Consider the following 17410-nt stretch of genomic DNA (forward strand, 5'->3'; position numbering starts at 1 on the left):
ACTGCAATTAACCTTTAAGAAATTATCACTGTTGGGCTTTGGTGTAGCACCAAGGAATATCTACAATTATCTGAAAAAGCTATTAAAATAGTCTTACCTTTTCTAGTTTTTACTTTGCTACTTTCTTTTTTCTTTCAGCTTTTTGAGATATGTTTTTAAGTTTCCTGTTTATTAAAAAACATTTAAAGGTATATATTTTCCTGTGCATGTGGCTTTAGCCGTATTCCTTAACTTTTACATATAGTTGTGTCATTATCATGTTCCTAATATGTCATTTCAGTTTCTACTTTATCTTTGCTACTTGCTAAAAATTAGGACTCTTCAAATTTTATAAAGAGTTAAGCTTTTTTTCCAGTAATTTTTAGTTTCACTGCTTCTAGTCAAAGAATGCAGTATCATTCCTATTTTTATTTTTATTTTTTTTTACATACAAATCTGATATTTAACTTTTATTAGATACATAGGGTTGGGCTATTAACTTATCCTCTCTGAGCCTGTTATTTTGTGTAAAATGTGGATATAAAAGTAGCTACTCCACAAATTATTATTAGGATTTTAGATAAGGTTATTAACTACCTAAGTTAAAGCTATATAAAGCCATATTTCCTTTTGCTTTGCCTCCAGAAGCACAGGTTTGGATTAATCATAGTCTTTAGCCACGAAGTACTCTCATCACTGGCTCACAAATGGTTGCCCTTGTTTCGTTGTTTGCTTGTTTGTTTATACTTATTTGTTTTTAAAAAATACAACCACTTAAACATTCAGCACTCAATATAAGAACTAGAATTTTTCTTGAAAGTCCCCTTTGGCTACTCCATTATGGGATAGGTCACAGTTATCTAGCATGGCCAGATGTCAGACGATAGAAGATTGTTCTTGGGTTGTAGGGCTTTTAATCTGTACATTTAAGTCTACTCCAGCTCCTCTCCCAATGTGATTAGAGTCCAAAGTAAAATAGCAAAGTGATATAACAGAAGCTTTAGCCCAGTCCTGTCTTGCTGGTTGTCTTCTTAGTAGATGGTACCATCAACCTCTCTCTCACAGTGATCAGGTCAAATTCCCTTTCTACTACTTGCAAGCGTATAATGATGTGAGTGAGTGGCAGAATTTGCCGCATGACATGAGTGTTCATGTTTGCAGAATCACTGTCCATCATGGGGCATAATCAGTGTGCTGGGGTCAAACCGTTGGGGTTAACCAGAAGTGGTATCACCTTAGGTATTTGACCAATGCTGGTTTCCATGGTGCTTTGTAGGAGGTCAGCTCCATTTCTGGGAGATCAGCTTGTAGTGGATTGGTCTTTAAAAGTTAATCTTTACCTCTCAATCCTATTCATCTAAATTTCTCCCAATATTTGGCAATTGTCAAACATTAATATTTTTATTTTTATTATGTTGTCAGTCAACAGGTCTAAAGTGGCATTTTATGTTGCAATTTGTATTTTCCAAATATCTGGTGAAACTAAATCTTTCTTTGTACATATATTGATTGGTAATATGTTTCCTTTACCTCCAAGTGCTTGCTCATGAATTTGGTCGTTTGTTTTTGTGTTATTTGTGCTTTCCTTATGATTTCCAAATGTTCTTTATATATTGTTATTAATCTTTTATAGGTTATACATGTTAAAAATATCTTCTTCCAGTTTATTATACAAATTTTCATTTTCTTTAATGTGTCTTCTCATTAGTAAGTGATCTTGATATAAATGTAAATTCATCCATTTGTTTTCCCCTACATTGGTACATTTTGTGTTTTAAGAAATCCTTCTCTACTTTTTTTTTAATTTTATTTTTTATTTTTTAAAATTTACATCCAAATTAGTTATCTTATAGTGCAACAATGATTTCAGGAGTAGATTCCTTAGTGCCCCTTACCCATTTAGCCCATCCCCCCTCCCACAAGCCCTCCAGCAACCCTCAGTTTGTTCTCCATATTTATGAGTCTCTTCTGTTTGGTCCCTCTCCCTGTTTTTATATTACTTTTGTTTCCCTTCCCTTATGTTCATCTGTTTTGTCTCTTAAAGTTCTCGTATGAGTAAAGTCATATGATTTTTGTCTTTCTCTGACTAATTTCACTTAGCATAATACCCTCCAGTTCCATCCACGTAGTTGCAAATGGCAAGATTTCATTCTTTTTGATTGCCAAGTAATAGTCCATTGTATATATATACCACATCTTCTTTATCCATTCATCCATCGATGGACATTTGGGCTCTTTCCATACTTTGGCTATTGTTGATAGTGCTGCTATAAGCATGGGGGTGCATGTGTCCCTTCGAAACAGCACACCTGTATCCCTTGGATAAATGCCTAGTAGTGCAATTGCTGGGTTGTAGGGTAGTTCTATTTTTAGTTTTTTGAGGAAACTCCATACTGTTTTCCAGAGTGGCTGCACCAGCTTGAATTCTCATCATTTCTATTTTTAAAAGTAAATTAACTTTTTTCTTTGTGTGATAATTTTTTTTAAAATAACTTTTTAATTTTTTTGCTTTTTAATTTTCTTTGGGATGATTTTGAATATAAAATCTTGTATGTAGATGTGGTCAGGGTATGCTGTTTTTTGTCTGCTTGGATTCTCTTTGTGAAACCACTTTTATTCCATTCTGAGTTCATTTGATTCAACAGGGCTCCTCACCCGCCTCCTCCTGTGTCACTAGACACAGGTTCAACCAATCAGATTATTCTCCTTCTGAATGCAGTAAGTGATTTGGGGTGGTTTTGTGACCTAATCTGGCACTTTTGCTGAAATCATTGGGAAAAAAACTGGCATCTTTCATGGAGACTTCCAGATAGAAGGGCTAATGATACCTGGGTTTGTTGGAGACTGTTTTTGCCTTCATGGGGGTCAAGCCACTCAAAATAAAACCATCAGAGAAAAAGGAAAACCCAGAGACCAAGAATGTATGTCCTGATGTCATCATTCTGGCCTCTGAATCCAGATGATCTAAAAGCAGCTATAACTTGTACTTCACAGTTAAATGAGTCGATAAATCACACTTTTGCCAGATAGGTTGAATTTTCTGTACTTGAAATTCAGAGAATCCTAACCAATACAAGCGGACATCTCTGTTGATGGGAAGTTTATTAAGTTAATAGACACACAGTAAACCAAAATTAATCTCTGTATTGTAGTTGTTCCTTAGGACTTAGTTGTTTAAACTGTATGGTAATTTGGTGCCTAAGAAATCAATTCCTTCTTGTACCACTTTCTGCCGTGTTAGACACTTGAGGGCAGCTATTTGATACCTGGTGTTTTCTACTACAAAGATTCCCTATTTTGCCTTCCTTCTGTGATATATTTTAGATTATATTCACCATCTTGTGTGTTCTCTGAATCTGGTCTATATTGTGGATGCCATATTTCTGTCATGGCCCTGTGGAAACAAAGTAGTTACAAGTTTTTAAAGAAAAGGAGGTACCCCAAAGTAGATAAAACTATATTACTTTTTGTTACTAAATTATGTGCAGAAGGAATGGCTCTTACAAGCCAAGTTATCCCACTAAACACAGGAGAAATTGCCAAATCCCTAGGAATAGATGAAAAACTAATGAATGAAAAGCTGTTGTGACCAGTTTATTTATCACAAAGGGTTACAATTAAGGTGTTCAGCATCAAGCATTGTCAGAAACTTCTTGCTAACCTCAAACTGAACTTCTAGGAACATGTGATTCAATCGAAGAAAAGATAAAAGTATAAATTTAGTCAAATTGGAAAGTGTCAGCACTAATAGTTGTAGAATGAGTCAGTAGTTTGGAAGAAATCCTGGAGGTAATCGAGGAACACTCCCTGAGGAAATGTCACACTACTGACATTCTTTTTTTTTTTTTTTTTAATTTTTTTTTTTTTCAACGTTTATTTATTTTTGGGACAGTGACCTGGCTGAAGTCGGATGCTTAACCGACTGCGCCACCCAGGCGCCCCACACACTACTGACATTCTTAAGGGTATGGAGAATGATATGCTAGAAAAGATAGTCATCAAGGAAGTTTTCTAAGTTGAAAACTGATTCAGTTAGATTCTGAATGAGAAGAATTTTGGAGCACCTTGATTTACTTAACTTATATTTACCTTTTTATATAATCAAAGACTGACATCTGATGGAAATCTATGTCTAGAATGTCTAAAATAGAACTCTTAATAAGAGTAAAACAAAAAATCTAGTAAGAAAACTTTAAACTTTAATTGACATCATTTATATAATTAAATAACTTAAATTTTAAAATATATATAACTTACAGTCGATGATGTCTTATAATGGATAAAATATGTGATTATCATCTCTACCACATTTTTCAGATTTCTTAGTCTAGCAACCCTGTAAAATAGAGTTTGCTTAATACAGATTGTTCTTAGTGAACTCATGCTGCTTGGCAAATAATACTGCTTCATTTTCTGGGATTTTCAAAAACAAACATTTTGAAAATATGATGGGGAATTTTACCATTAAACTCACCAGCACTATGCGTAATTTGCAGAATTTTACATCCTCCAAGCCTTGTGGCTTCTTTTCTGCCCTCTTCAGTCACTCAAAATCACTGACAAGTTGGCAATAACATCATTTGTAAGTTCTCTCAGTACCCAGGGATGCAACAGGATTGGGCCAAAAAATTTGAACTCACTCCAAACAGATGTTTGCTGCACTCTGCTTCAGGTGCTTCTGAGAAGTGCATTCTACCCTTTTAATTCTGAATATAAATATCCTTGTTCCAGTTACTATGGCTGTGTAACAAATTACTCTGAAACCTAGTGGCATAAAGCAACCATTTATTATGCCAAGGGTTCTGTGGGTCAATAATTTGGTCAAGAGTGGGCATTTTTGTCTCTGATCCACCATATGGGGACCTTAGTTGGAAGACTCAAAGGCTGGAGGTTAGAATCATCTGAAGACTTGTTCATATGTATGTTTGGCAGTTGATACTGGATATTGGTTGAGACCTTAGCTGAGGCTGATGGCCAGGACACCTACATGTGGCCTCTCCTATAGTATAGGCTTTCTCAGAGCATGGTGGCTGAGTTCCAAGGGTGAGCTTCCTGAGAGGAAGAGCTAAGCAGCATTGTATACTTTTTATGACTTCCCTCGGAAATGTAGCATTACTTCTACCAAACTCTACTGTTTGAAATTGTCAAGAATCTCCCCTAGGTAGTAGAAAATAGGAGGGAGGGAAGATAGACTCCATTTTTTGATTATGTTGGTTGGGTGTTGAAATAGTATATGGGACTGGAAATAATTGATGTGGCCATTTTTGAGAAAAAAAATCACAACAATGCTTTACAAAAGCCAGAAGAATGTGGGGATATCTCACTTCATTCTATTTATTAATTATTATGAATTAATGACTTTTAGTATACTTGAGGTATGTCAGTCCATTGTGGTCATTATTCATGTTAGTGCTCAATTTTTCCATCTTGAGTCAATAGTAGTAGCCTATTTTGAGTTTGCTCAGTCCTTTGGTCATGACCATGGTATTTTCTGACAGCTTCTTTGTTATCATAATGTATTATATGGCACCTTGTATTATACTGATATGACCCCTTGTATAGTAAGATGTTTCAAGAGCATCTTGTACATTTCTTGTCCCACACCCAGAATTTGACATCTTCCAAAGAAGCTGGTTTCTTTTTAGTTGGAGAGGATTCGATTTTTATTTTAAACACAATTCCTCCTTGTGGAGAAAGTTAGTATCTAAATTAAATTTTAATATATTTAAAATACAGGGGTGCCTGGGTGTCTCAGTCAGTTGGGTGTCCAACTGATTTTGGTTCAGGTCATGATCCAGGGTGGTAGGATTGAGCCCTGTGTCAGCTCCATGCTCAGTGTGGAGCCTGCTTGGGATTCTCTCTGTCCCTCTGCCCCTCTTCCCCATTCACATGTTCTCTCTCTCTAAAATAAAATAAAAAATAAAAATACATGTGTTTGTATTAACAATGACAATTTTAATACTTCTGATGGCTTAAAATATAGACATCAATGTCCTGCTCCTTTCTTGGCTACTCTTTATTCCCTTCATAAACAACCACTTTTAATTATTTTTGCTGTTTTATTCACATAACTTGTCATCATTATAATTCTTGATAAATTGCTACCACTTGCGGTTAATTTTTATATTTCATACATTATATGTACATTTGCTATTTTGTAGATGACTTAGGTCATTTACATTTAGGTCATTTACTTTCTCACGTTTTCTCCTTGCACCTCTTCTTGACAGAATCATAACACTATTTTTTGTCATAATGTAATTGTAAAAGTCTGTCTTGGTGTTCCTAATATTTTCAAGATTCTACTCATTTGGAAATTTATAATTCCTGTCACCATTTTTAGGAGTTCATTCCACACTCTTATGTATATCACTGATAATATAATTTTCCATGCTTTATATTAAAAATAATCTGGTCTCGGGGCGCCTGGGTGGCGCAGTCGGTTAAGCGTCCGACTTCAGCCAGGTCACGATCTCGTCGTCTGTGAGTTCGAGCCCCGCGTCAGGCTCTGGGCTGATGGCTCAGAGCCTGGAGCCTGTTTCCAATTCTGTGTCTCCCTCTCTCTCTGCCCCTCCCCCGTTCATGCTCTGTTTCTCTCTGTCCCAAAAATAAATAAACGTTAAAAATAATCTGGTCTTATCCATTCAACTTAATAGTTGATGAAATATTGAAGAATACAAAGTCATAGGCAGAATCCTTTGGTGGATTGCCATTGACTTGCTTTCACCTTGGCATCAACCCATGAGTCTACTCTTTACTTACTATCATCAAAGCCCACATTTCCATTGTTTCACTGAGTTTATGAAAATATCATGCAAGGTTTTGTTAAATGTCTCACTAAAATGAAGATACCACGAAGTCTGATAATTCATTCCAAACAGAAAATGAATATTTTCTTAAACTTTTTATTACAATTTCAAAGGCAAAGAACTATGTTACTGTTTAAATTAAAGAACTGACTACAGAGTTCAGCAAAGCATAATAGCTGTAATATGTGGTTTATAAGTATAATTTGTGTAATTTACTTAATCCACACACTGAAAAAAAAAATCTATGGTTCGACCAATTCCTCTTTAGTCTCAAACATGATCTTTTTATTGGAAAGTTGACCATAAGGCTGTTATAACAAATGGAAGGCGTCTGGAATCCTGGTACTTCTCTAACCCTTATAGTTTATATTCAAAATGGCCTTACTGGCTCCTATTAAGGATGTCTTTAGTCAATATTAGATTTTTATTTTTCTTGCAACTCTTAGCAATTTTTGATTCTGCTGAATTTAGAAACTGGTTTATTTATTTAGAAATTTTAACAGTAAACAAATATACTGACCTTTATATAAGTAAATGAAGATACTGTTCTATTCAGTTGAGCTTGTATTTTAAAATACTTTCACCAAAAGTGTATAATTTTGTGCACAGCTTATCACACTTTTTGGCCTGATTCTGAAGAAATTTGTGAGTTGTGGATTGTGTGGGAGTTAAACTTCCATTCTGTGCCTGGGGAGGGAAGCCTTTCTTTGTATAAAGCTCATTCTAAAAAGTAAGACCCGAAAACAATGATTTTAGCAGTTTTAAAACCAGCCCCAAAGGCACATCCCCTCTCTCTTTCACTGAGAAATAACAATGGGTGATTTTGAATTAACTCTCTGGAGGACTCAACTAAATTCCTTCAGTTCCTTCCTTTTTTTTTTTTTTTTTGCTTTCTACATAAATATTGTTTTTATTACAAGAAGCAACCACCTCTGTAGTAAGGCACACACTGTTTTGCCATCACTGTGGCAGAAATCCCTGCTGCTGTCCCTTGGATCTCAGCCAAGACTCTGCCCACAGGCCTAAGGCACTTGAGATTGCCCCTCAACTGGAAGCACAGTGGAGGGCCCAAGAGCCAAACCTCTAGGGATCGTTCATGACCTCTGGACCCGTGCCCAAGTTCCTTTCTTCCTTCCTTCCTTCTTCCTTCCTTCCTTCCTTCCTTCCTTCCTTCCTTCCTTCCATCCTTCCAGAAGTAAAAGAAGACAAAAGATGTTCTGGGTTTTCATGTAGTGAATATGCTAATTATAGCCAGTGCTGTCTTATTCCTTTACACTTGGGCATTGTCACCTAACAACTTTACAATAAACAGTTTTAGGATTTGGTCTGTCTTCTGAGATATATTTGAGATGAAATGAGATGAATTATAGGATGGTTCAAGCTTAATCCAGAAACAAAAATGCTGTAAGTCAAAAAGGAAGCTATATAATAGTGATGACATCAATGACCCTTCCAGTGGCTTTTAAAGGTCAAACTCTGCAAAATAGTTTTGTTAAGACTTGATTCTGAACTCAACAATTGTGCTTTGGTTTGTAAGAAACTGTTATAATAGCTGGGATTTGAGTGGAATGAGTTAAGAATAGAGAATATTTTATTATATTCAAAGCAAATTACTCAGGTTCCATAATAACAATTTGATTTTACATAATCCTTTTACTTTTCATATAGGAGATTATTATTAAAAGAGAAAAGATTAAGCATTTTTTCTTTAATTACTGCACAAAGCTTGAAAGCATCCAAGATCATTACTTTTAGCTCAAATTGCATACCAAACGAAAGTTTGAATCAACGCTAATGAACAACTCAGATCCTATCTGTACCCTTAATACAAAAAGAGCATTAATGTCAAGATGAAATGTTCTACACAGGTAATCCTAAAATTATCAAAGTGATTATTAGGTTGATACTAAACATGATTTTTTTCAGTAGAAGAACAGTACTAATAAGTACAGTCCCTCTAAAACACCTCTATAATTCACATCCAAAAATAAATGAAAATATGTGAAATCTTTGCCATTGAGATAGAATTATTCTAGAATTACAAGGCATGGAAAAGCACACAGTCACTTATATCCTCCTTAATATATCAATTAAAGTTATTTTTACATAATAGAATGGATTTTCTCATTCATAGTAAGATTTTTTGAACTACATAACTAAGGAAGTACATGCATCTGTGTTAAGTAATTCTTCTGATACCAAAATAATACATACCCATGAATTTAAAAACCTAGATAAATAAAACCCAGTAAAATATTTTTAAAAAGAAAATGATTACAAATAATACCACCATTTAGAGATTATCACAATTAAATTAAGTTTTAAGGTGATACAACGTGGATGATCTATTTTGTTTTTCTTTTTTATTTTATTTTAAGTTTGTATTTACTTTGAGAGAGAGAGCACAAATGGAGGAGGGGCAGAAAGAGAGGGAGAGGGAGAGAATCTCAAGCAGGCTCCACGTTGCTGGCACAGAGCCTGAAAGGAGCTCAAACCCATTACCTGAGCTGAAACCAAGAGTCAGTTGCTTAATTGACTGAGCCACCCAGGTGCCCCTGTTTTGTGATTTCTAAAGGAATGAGGTTTAACCCTACCTTCTTGTTGGCAAATTGACAAATTTCCTATTGAAGCTACTCATTGATATTAAGAGTGAATCTTTTTAATTCTGAATTTTTTGCTTCCTGAATGAGAATCAGAAATAAAAGTGATACAATTTACCTACTCTCAGCTGGTACAGTACAGTATCTTAAAGGACATCCTCTAGTGTGTGACTTAGTTTTGTTTGCTATTTCCTCAATTTCCACCATTTTCATGAAGACTACTCTGTTAATTAACATTCTTATTATTTGGAAGGTACAGTTTCTTTGAAAATTAATATAAAAAACTCTGTTCATACTGATAAATGCTTTTGTTGTTCTTACCAGAATTTCCTTCAATTTGGAATTTTGTGGGATAAGCCATTCAGAGTACGTGAAAGAAATCATTATGCCTTTTTTCCTTTATCCAGCTTCCCTTTAAATTTTTTTTTTCAACGTTTATTTATTTTTGGGACAGAGAGAGACAGAGCATGAACGGGGGAGGGGCAGAGAGAGAGGGAGACACAGAATCGGAAACAGGCTCCAGGCTCTGAGCCATCAGCCCAGAGCCTGACGCGGGGCTCGAACTCACGGACCGCGAGATCGTGACCTGGCTGAAGTCGGACGCTTAACCGACTGCGCCACCCAGGCGCCCCTCCAGCTTCCCTTTATACATAGCCTGAAATTATATTTTCCCCTGACCCCTTACTACCACTTTATAATATGGATTCATCTCTTTTTCATTTTTTCTTTGTTAATTCAGGTCTTTGCTAGATTTCTGGCACCCTAGGCTCTCCATTTATTACACTTCATTATTTCTGTTTGTTCTTTGTTTGTTCCCCAGAGATTGGTGTCTTCATACTCTTCATTATCTATCTCTATCCCTCTCATTCTCTTTCATTGCCATTCTTAGTATATGTTTTCAGCTTCTTTAGCCACATTGCTGTTGCTAAATTGTCCTTACAGTTTCCAGAAATATTTGCTAAGAGTGCAGGCAGGATTCCTGTACCTGGTGGCACAAACAGCCTGAGAAGAAAGGTGGACACCCAGCCTGTTAGCCTGTTAACTCTCTATTAGAAAGCTGTAGTCAATGTGGCCTGTGGCCATCCTAGTTGCAGTCATTGAACTAGTTGTAGCACAGAATCTCTTTAGTTGTTCTTTGTACAAGGACATAAATCAACTTTAAGCAGACTTGCTACTAGAAACAGGTTTTCTTATAGCGATGACAGGGATGACAACAAAATTACAGAATAGAATCCAGCAATCCAGCTGTAGTACTAGACCAGGGTCTTGTAAGCTCCCTGTTCATCCAGTTGTTAACAATTTGGCCACTAGATCATGGGGAGGTCAGGAGGGGAGGGGGAATCTGAGTAAGGAATAAGAGTGTCCAGGATGTCAGCAAGAGCATGGGAAGTGCTTGGGACAGAGACTTTTTGCCATCTAGTATTGTAGCATTTCAATAAAACAGTTTGGTTGAAATTTGCGTATCAGGTCAATCTCAGCCTTTCAGGTGATGTTTGTCTGCACTCATATTCTATCTTCTTATCCTCCTGAGACCAAACACACACATATATCAGACAGATATTATCCCTATTTTACAGAGGAGGAAATTGAGACTCAGAGAGTGCTGGTCACAAGAGCCAGTATTGGAGCTGAGATGTAAAGCCAGGACTGACTGACTCCAAAGACAAAGCTGTTAGGACTAAAAGTGTTACATGACATTATTCATTAGTGTTCTTTAACATCTGCTAAGGGATCGTGTACATATTGTTTGGTTCTTGCAGCAACCTTATAAAGTACTGTGGCCTTCTTATCAGTTCCCTTTTCAGGTTTGGGACATCTAAGGTTTAGAGAAGTGACACTGAAAGAATGAACAGGATGGAAGCTCATTAGGTTGTAGAATCTGCATTCACATATTGTCAAACTTTCTGACTCCAGAACCCCTGTTACCATACCATACCACGCTGAAGTCTGTACCTGCACATTTTTGAGAACACTGTCCCAACAATGCTTGCTTTTCTCTACAAAGATGGCATGGCCAACAGACATGCATTTAGATCTGTTCTTCCTGGCATCAGATTAGCACTCAGCTAATGACATTCTCCTACCTGGTTCTCCTTCAAACCCATGGCAAGAATTTCAGGGTCAATTAACAGGGATTAGAGGGTGATCTGTGGCTGGAACCACATTACTTAGAGTATGGGGAGTGATATACTGAATTCAGCTCTGTATCCATGTGTGTTTTTTTTTTAATTTTTTTTTCAACGTTTATTTATTTTTGGGACAGAGAGAGACAGAGCATGAACGGGGGAGGGGCAGAGAGAGAGGGAGACACAGAATCGGAAACAGGCTCCAGGCTCTGAGCCATCAGCCCAGAGCCCGACGTGGGGCTCGAACTCCCGAACCACGAGATCGTGACCTGGCTGAAGTCGGACGCTCAACCGACTGTGCCACCCAGGCGCCCCGATATCCATGTGTTTTATGTATGATTTATGTTAATTTGGAATTTATTTTCTGGGAGTAGTAGTTTGACTCTGTATCAAAAACTTTATTTAAATAGAGACAAATAGGGGCGCCTGGGTGGCTCAGTCGGTTGAGCGTCCGACTTCGGCTCAGGTCATGATCTCATGGTCCGTGGGTTCGAGCCCCGCGTCAGGCTCTGTGCTGACAGCTCAGAGCCTGGAGCCCATTTCAGATTCTGTGTCTCCCTCTCTCTCTGCCCCTCCCCTGTTCATGCTCTGTCTCTCTCTGTCCCAAAAATAAATAAAAAACGTTGAAAAAAAATAAATAAATAAACGTTAAAAAATTAAAAATAAATAAATAAATAGAGACAAATAAGTCTTTTATGTTGCCTATATCCAATATTCTAGACTGGGTAGAAATGTCACTTCTTCCTACAAGCCTTCCTTACCTGTTCTGGCAGAACCAGTTAGACTCTTTTCTGTGCCTGAAGCATTTTATACTGTAGTCTATCTAAATTGTGCTGCAAGTAACCTCTTTGACTTCAGCTACAGCAACTTCTTACTAGACATGTCTCCAGAGGCAAGGGAAATAAAAGCAAAAATGAACTATTAGGACCTCATCAAGATAAAAACCTTCTGCACTGCAAAGGAAACAATCAACAAAACTAAAAGGCAACCAACACAATGGGAGAAGATATTTGCATATCAGATAAAGGCTTAGCATCCAAAATCTATAAAGAACTTACCAAACTCAACACCCAAAAAACAAATAATCCAGTGAAGAAATGGGCAGAAGACATGAACAGACACCTTTCCAAAGAAGACATCCGGATGGCTAACTGACACATGAAAAGATGCTCAACATCACTCATCATCAGGGAAATACAAATCAAAACCATAATGAGATACCTCACACCTGTCAGAATGGCCAAAATTAACAACTCGGGAAATAAGCAATGTTGGCAAGGATGTGGAGAAAGGGGAACACTGTTGCACTGCTGGTGGGAATGCAAACTGCTGCAGCTACTCTGGAAAACATTATGGAGGTTCCTCAAAAAAATTAAAAACAGAACTACTCTATTACCCAGCAATTGCACTACTAGGTATTTATCCAAAGGATACAAAAATGCTGATTCAAAGGGGCACATGCACCCCAATGTTTATAGAAGTGCTATTGACAATAGCCCAAGTATGGAAAGAGCCCAAATATCCATAGATTGATGAATGGATTAAAGAACATGTGGTATATATACACAATGGAATACTACTCGGTGATGAAAAAGAATGAAATCTTGCCATTTGCAATAACGTGGATGGAACTAGAGTGAATTATGCTAAGAGAAATAATCAGAGAAGTCAGAGAAAGTCAGGTATCATATAATTTCACTCATATGTGCAATTTAAGAAACAAAACAGATGAACATGGGGGGAAAAGAAGGAAAAATAACATAAAACACAAAGGGAGGTAAACCATAAAAGACTCTTAAATACAGAGAACAAATTGAAGGTCGCTGGAGGGGTGGTGGGTGGGGGGATGGGTTAAATTGGTGATGGGTATTACGCAGGGCACTTTAAAAAAATAATTAATTTGTTAATTAATTTTTCAACTTTGTTAACATACAGTGTAGTCTACTTAACGAGTAGATTCCTGTGATTCATCACATACAACACCCAGTGCTCATCCCAGCAAGTGCCCTCCTCAATGCCCATCACCCATTTTCTCTACCCTACAAACTCCCACCCCATCAACCTTCAGTTTGTTCTCTGTATTTGAGTCTCTTACGGTATTCCTCACTCTCTGTTTGTATCTTATTTTTCCTTCCCTTCTCCTATGGTCATCTGTTAAGTTTCTCAAATTCCACAGATGAGTAAAATCATATGATATATGTCTTTCTCTGACTGACTTATTCTGCTTAGCATAATACATGGAGGGCACTTTCAGGGATGAGCACTGGGTGTCATATGTAAGAGATGAATCACTGAGTTCTACTTGTGAAACCAAGACTATACTATATGTTAACTAACTTGAATTTAAATAAAAAAATTAAAAAATAAATTGTGCTTCAATTATATGTTTACATTTCTAATTGACCCATAAGGACTGTGAACTATTAGTCTTTTTCTACCCATCAACTAGGATTATGTTTGCTACAGAGTAGGTGTCCACAAAACAACTAGTGGCTTAATTAACTAATTAATACTCCCACTGAAAAATAAAGTACCTGTTCACTAGTCTGAAAAGGAATTTGGAAATATCAGTTTTAAATATTTTTTTATTTTGAGAGACAGAGGGAGAGCATGTATGTATGTGTGTATGGGGGAGGGTGAGAGAGAACCCCAAGCAGGCTTCACCCTATCAGTGCAAAGCCCGTTGTGGGGCTCTATCTCACAATCCTGATATCATGACCTGAGCTGAAATCAAGAGTTGGACACTTAACCTACTGAGCCAACCAGGTGCCCCTAGGAGATATCATTTTTAGTGCTGGACATGATGGTAACATTTAGTCTGTCTTGGAACTTTATATTTTTGATTAACCAAATATGGGTAATTAAAATTTAAAACTCTCATATTTTATTATAACATTTATAAATCTGTTTAATATTTTGTAAATATAGTATTTTATATTTAATTAGGGTAAAGATAGTATTCAACAACTTAAATTAATTAAAATTATACAGATATTTAAAATGGTGATGTTGATATATATATATTTATATGGCAAGATGTTTATGGCATATTATTTAGTGAGTAAAGAGGAGATTAAGAAATAGAAATTAAAGTATCTAATTTTTGTAAGAAAATTCTACATCGTTATGGGAAAATTCTAGAATAATAATAATAGTAGGAGTAATGATAATATTTATATCCTTTCTTTATTATGAATGATTACAAAGTTCCAGGTATGGAATTAAGCGCCTTCATACATTACTTTAATCCTCAATTAATTAATTAATCCTCAGTTAATAATTCCATTAACTCATTCATCATTAATTGTTTCAACATTGAACATATATTTCTTGTCCCAGGCACTGTGCAGACTTATTAGAGATAGAGCTGTGAACCAGATGGACATAGTATCTAGCATTTTATCATATCCTAACTCCAGAGATGAAAATTAGGGATGTTGTCCCACCTATCAGGGGTCTTCTGGCCCAGGTTCTGGTTCAACAAAACAAACATAGAGACTCATAGGCTACATTTGCCATCAGTCTATTCAGGTGGATACAGCACAGGAATGATGGTCGCCCAGCAGGGCACCATCAGGCCTTCCCTTCTGTGGGAGTTCTTGCTGCAGTTCACACAGTCTTCCAGCAGCCATTGTCTTTGGTCCTTCAGATGATGACTCAGACTCCAGGAGGTGAGATCCATTCTGAGTGGGTTCAGGATCTTCATTCCTCAAGTAATGATTTCATAGGTACAGTGTCCAGGGTTCTCATGAGAATCACTACCACCATCAGGTATTTACAGTTAATTTAGTTTGTTTGCCCCAGTACAAAGGGAGTTTGCCAATCAGAAGTCATTGCAATCATAAGCAATGCTACTTAAAAACAACTTAACATTTTACTCCTATTAGATTACCAGGGAAACACAACTAGAGAGTGTAGAAGGGGAAAGAATTTTGTTAAGGAGGGATCTAATAAGCAAGTGGCAGAGTGAATTAAAATTTACGTCTTTCTGACTCCAAAGTCTAGCTTCTGTAATTTACTGGATGATACCAAAAATGATCTCTGGGAGGAAAGCTTTTTAGACAGCTTTTGCTTTTTTCTTTATACTGTCTGAATTCTCAGACTTTTTTTTTTTTTTGTAATGAGAATGAATTTCTTTTGTAATCAGAAATAAATGTTTTTATTAAAAAGACTAACAAGATGAAAACAAGCTTTTGGTGTAGCATTAAGTGAAAGTAGCCAGAAACAAAATTATATATGCATTTGTGTTGTGATTAAGATGATGTAAAAAGAGAGGTGCATGAGGAAGAAGCCAAGCAAAAATATAAAGCAGTCCTATCAGTAGCTGAGTCAGAATGGTTGGCTTGCGAAGGGCTTGCTTTATCTATCTGTTTGTCTATCTATCTATCTATCTATCTATCTATCTATCTATCTATCTATCTATTTTCCGGATACTTTATGAAATTCTTATGTTATTCTTTGAATAAAATGAAATGCATTAGTAAAATAGAAAAGGAAATTTAAATGTAACTATATTAGGGGTTCAGAGTTCTCAAATTATTTCAAAACACACCCATGGACCTAAGATGGGAGGCTGAATTAGAGAGCAGTTCTGTTCCATTCCTGACATTTACCTATGTAACTGGAAGAATTTGCCCAGGGCTCTTGCTATGTCCCTACGCCGATACTACTATTTCAGTGCATTACGGTAACTTCCTTAGGTCTGTGTTCATGTGGTAGAGTGGGAATACTATTGCCCAATTCCTTTCACATGTCATTTATCTACTATGTAAGGTTTACTTTTTGTTCAAAACTCACGTTTTGGGCTTTATATGATCCTTCTTTAGCCAAGGACTCATATAATTGGATAGCTGCTGTTATGTTTTGCATACCAAAATTTCCAAATAGCAAAGCATCGGCCATTTTCTCCATAGCTTTCAAGTTTCCCATGTTAGCTGCTTTGGCAAAGAATACATAGGCTCTGTTTAAAAAATATGAAGGTAGAGGTTTGATTATCAAAAATGAAATTTTCTGCTCCCTCCTTCAGACTACTTCTAACAAGTAGGACCAAGTTGTCATTGCTGTTAACAATAAAATTTAGCTGAAGTCCGTCACATCTATAGACCAGTAGGTTTTTTTCCAGCCCTACATTATCTAAGATGACAATTTCAAATATATCTGACAAACAGTGAAGCTGCTAAAAAGGAGATATATGCTTCAAGCTTATTCACCAAGTGAAGTGAAATATTGAGGCCCTTGTCCTAAAAGTGAACTTTCCCATGGCCACCCACATTATAGGAGTATTTATTTTACAAACTGAACTCTGAAATATGTAAGAATATAATCAAAACCAATCAAAAAATAATCAAAACTGGAATGTCACATGTAGAGAGCTACTATCATGAAAACAAAAGTCCCTTTATATTCTGAAATAATTTTCTAAAACAGAACATATTCTTCAGCACCATGTGGAAAAACAATAACCAAATAAAACCCAATGGTTATTAGGACTCTAAAGTCTGACTGCCTCGTTCAAAATCTGTGTCTACCACTTGTTAGTGTGGGAGCTCAGGCAAGTTATTTAATTTCTCTGTGCTTCTCTCATCAATGGAGTAGGGATAATAATAGCACTAACTTCATAGGGTTGCTGAGAAGATTCAGTGAGATACTCCAAATGAAGTGCTTGGCATTAGTGCCTGGTACATAGTAAGCACTAAAAAAATTTTAACTATGATGATGATGATGACAACGGTGACAATGACAATTGCATAAATTCTAAAGTTTCATAGCATGGCAATTGTTCTCCTGTAATTTGTGGGTAAATGGTGTGAAAGCTTAGTGATAGATGCCATAGGATTGCCTTATACTGTAATTTTCTGTACTTTCCTTATACTGTAAATTTCAGTCAGAAATCACC

At 36.3% G+C, this 17410-nt stretch overlaps 1 protein-coding gene across 14 annotated transcripts in view; it reads right to left on the bottom strand.

Moving 5' to 3' along the window:
- The window catches only part of SEL1L2 (SEL1L2 adaptor subunit of ERAD E3 ligase), a 123935-nt gene that overhangs the window by 42226 nt on the left and 64299 nt on the right, over nt 1-17410 (bottom strand). For all 14 annotated transcript variants that reach the window (XM_045055081.1, XM_023251477.2, XM_045055082.1 and 11 more), the window contains one exon: nt 16312-16474. In XM_045055081.1, the coding sequence (XP_044911016.1) occupies nt 16312-16474 (163 nt within the window). The remainder of the gene's footprint in view (nt 1-16311; nt 16475-17410) is intronic.

Source organism: Felis catus, chromosome A3, assembly GCF_018350175.1.
Source record: "Felis catus isolate Fca126 chromosome A3, F.catus_Fca126_mat1.0, whole genome shotgun sequence".
Taxonomy (NCBI): Eukaryota; Metazoa; Chordata; class Mammalia; order Carnivora; family Felidae; genus Felis; species Felis catus.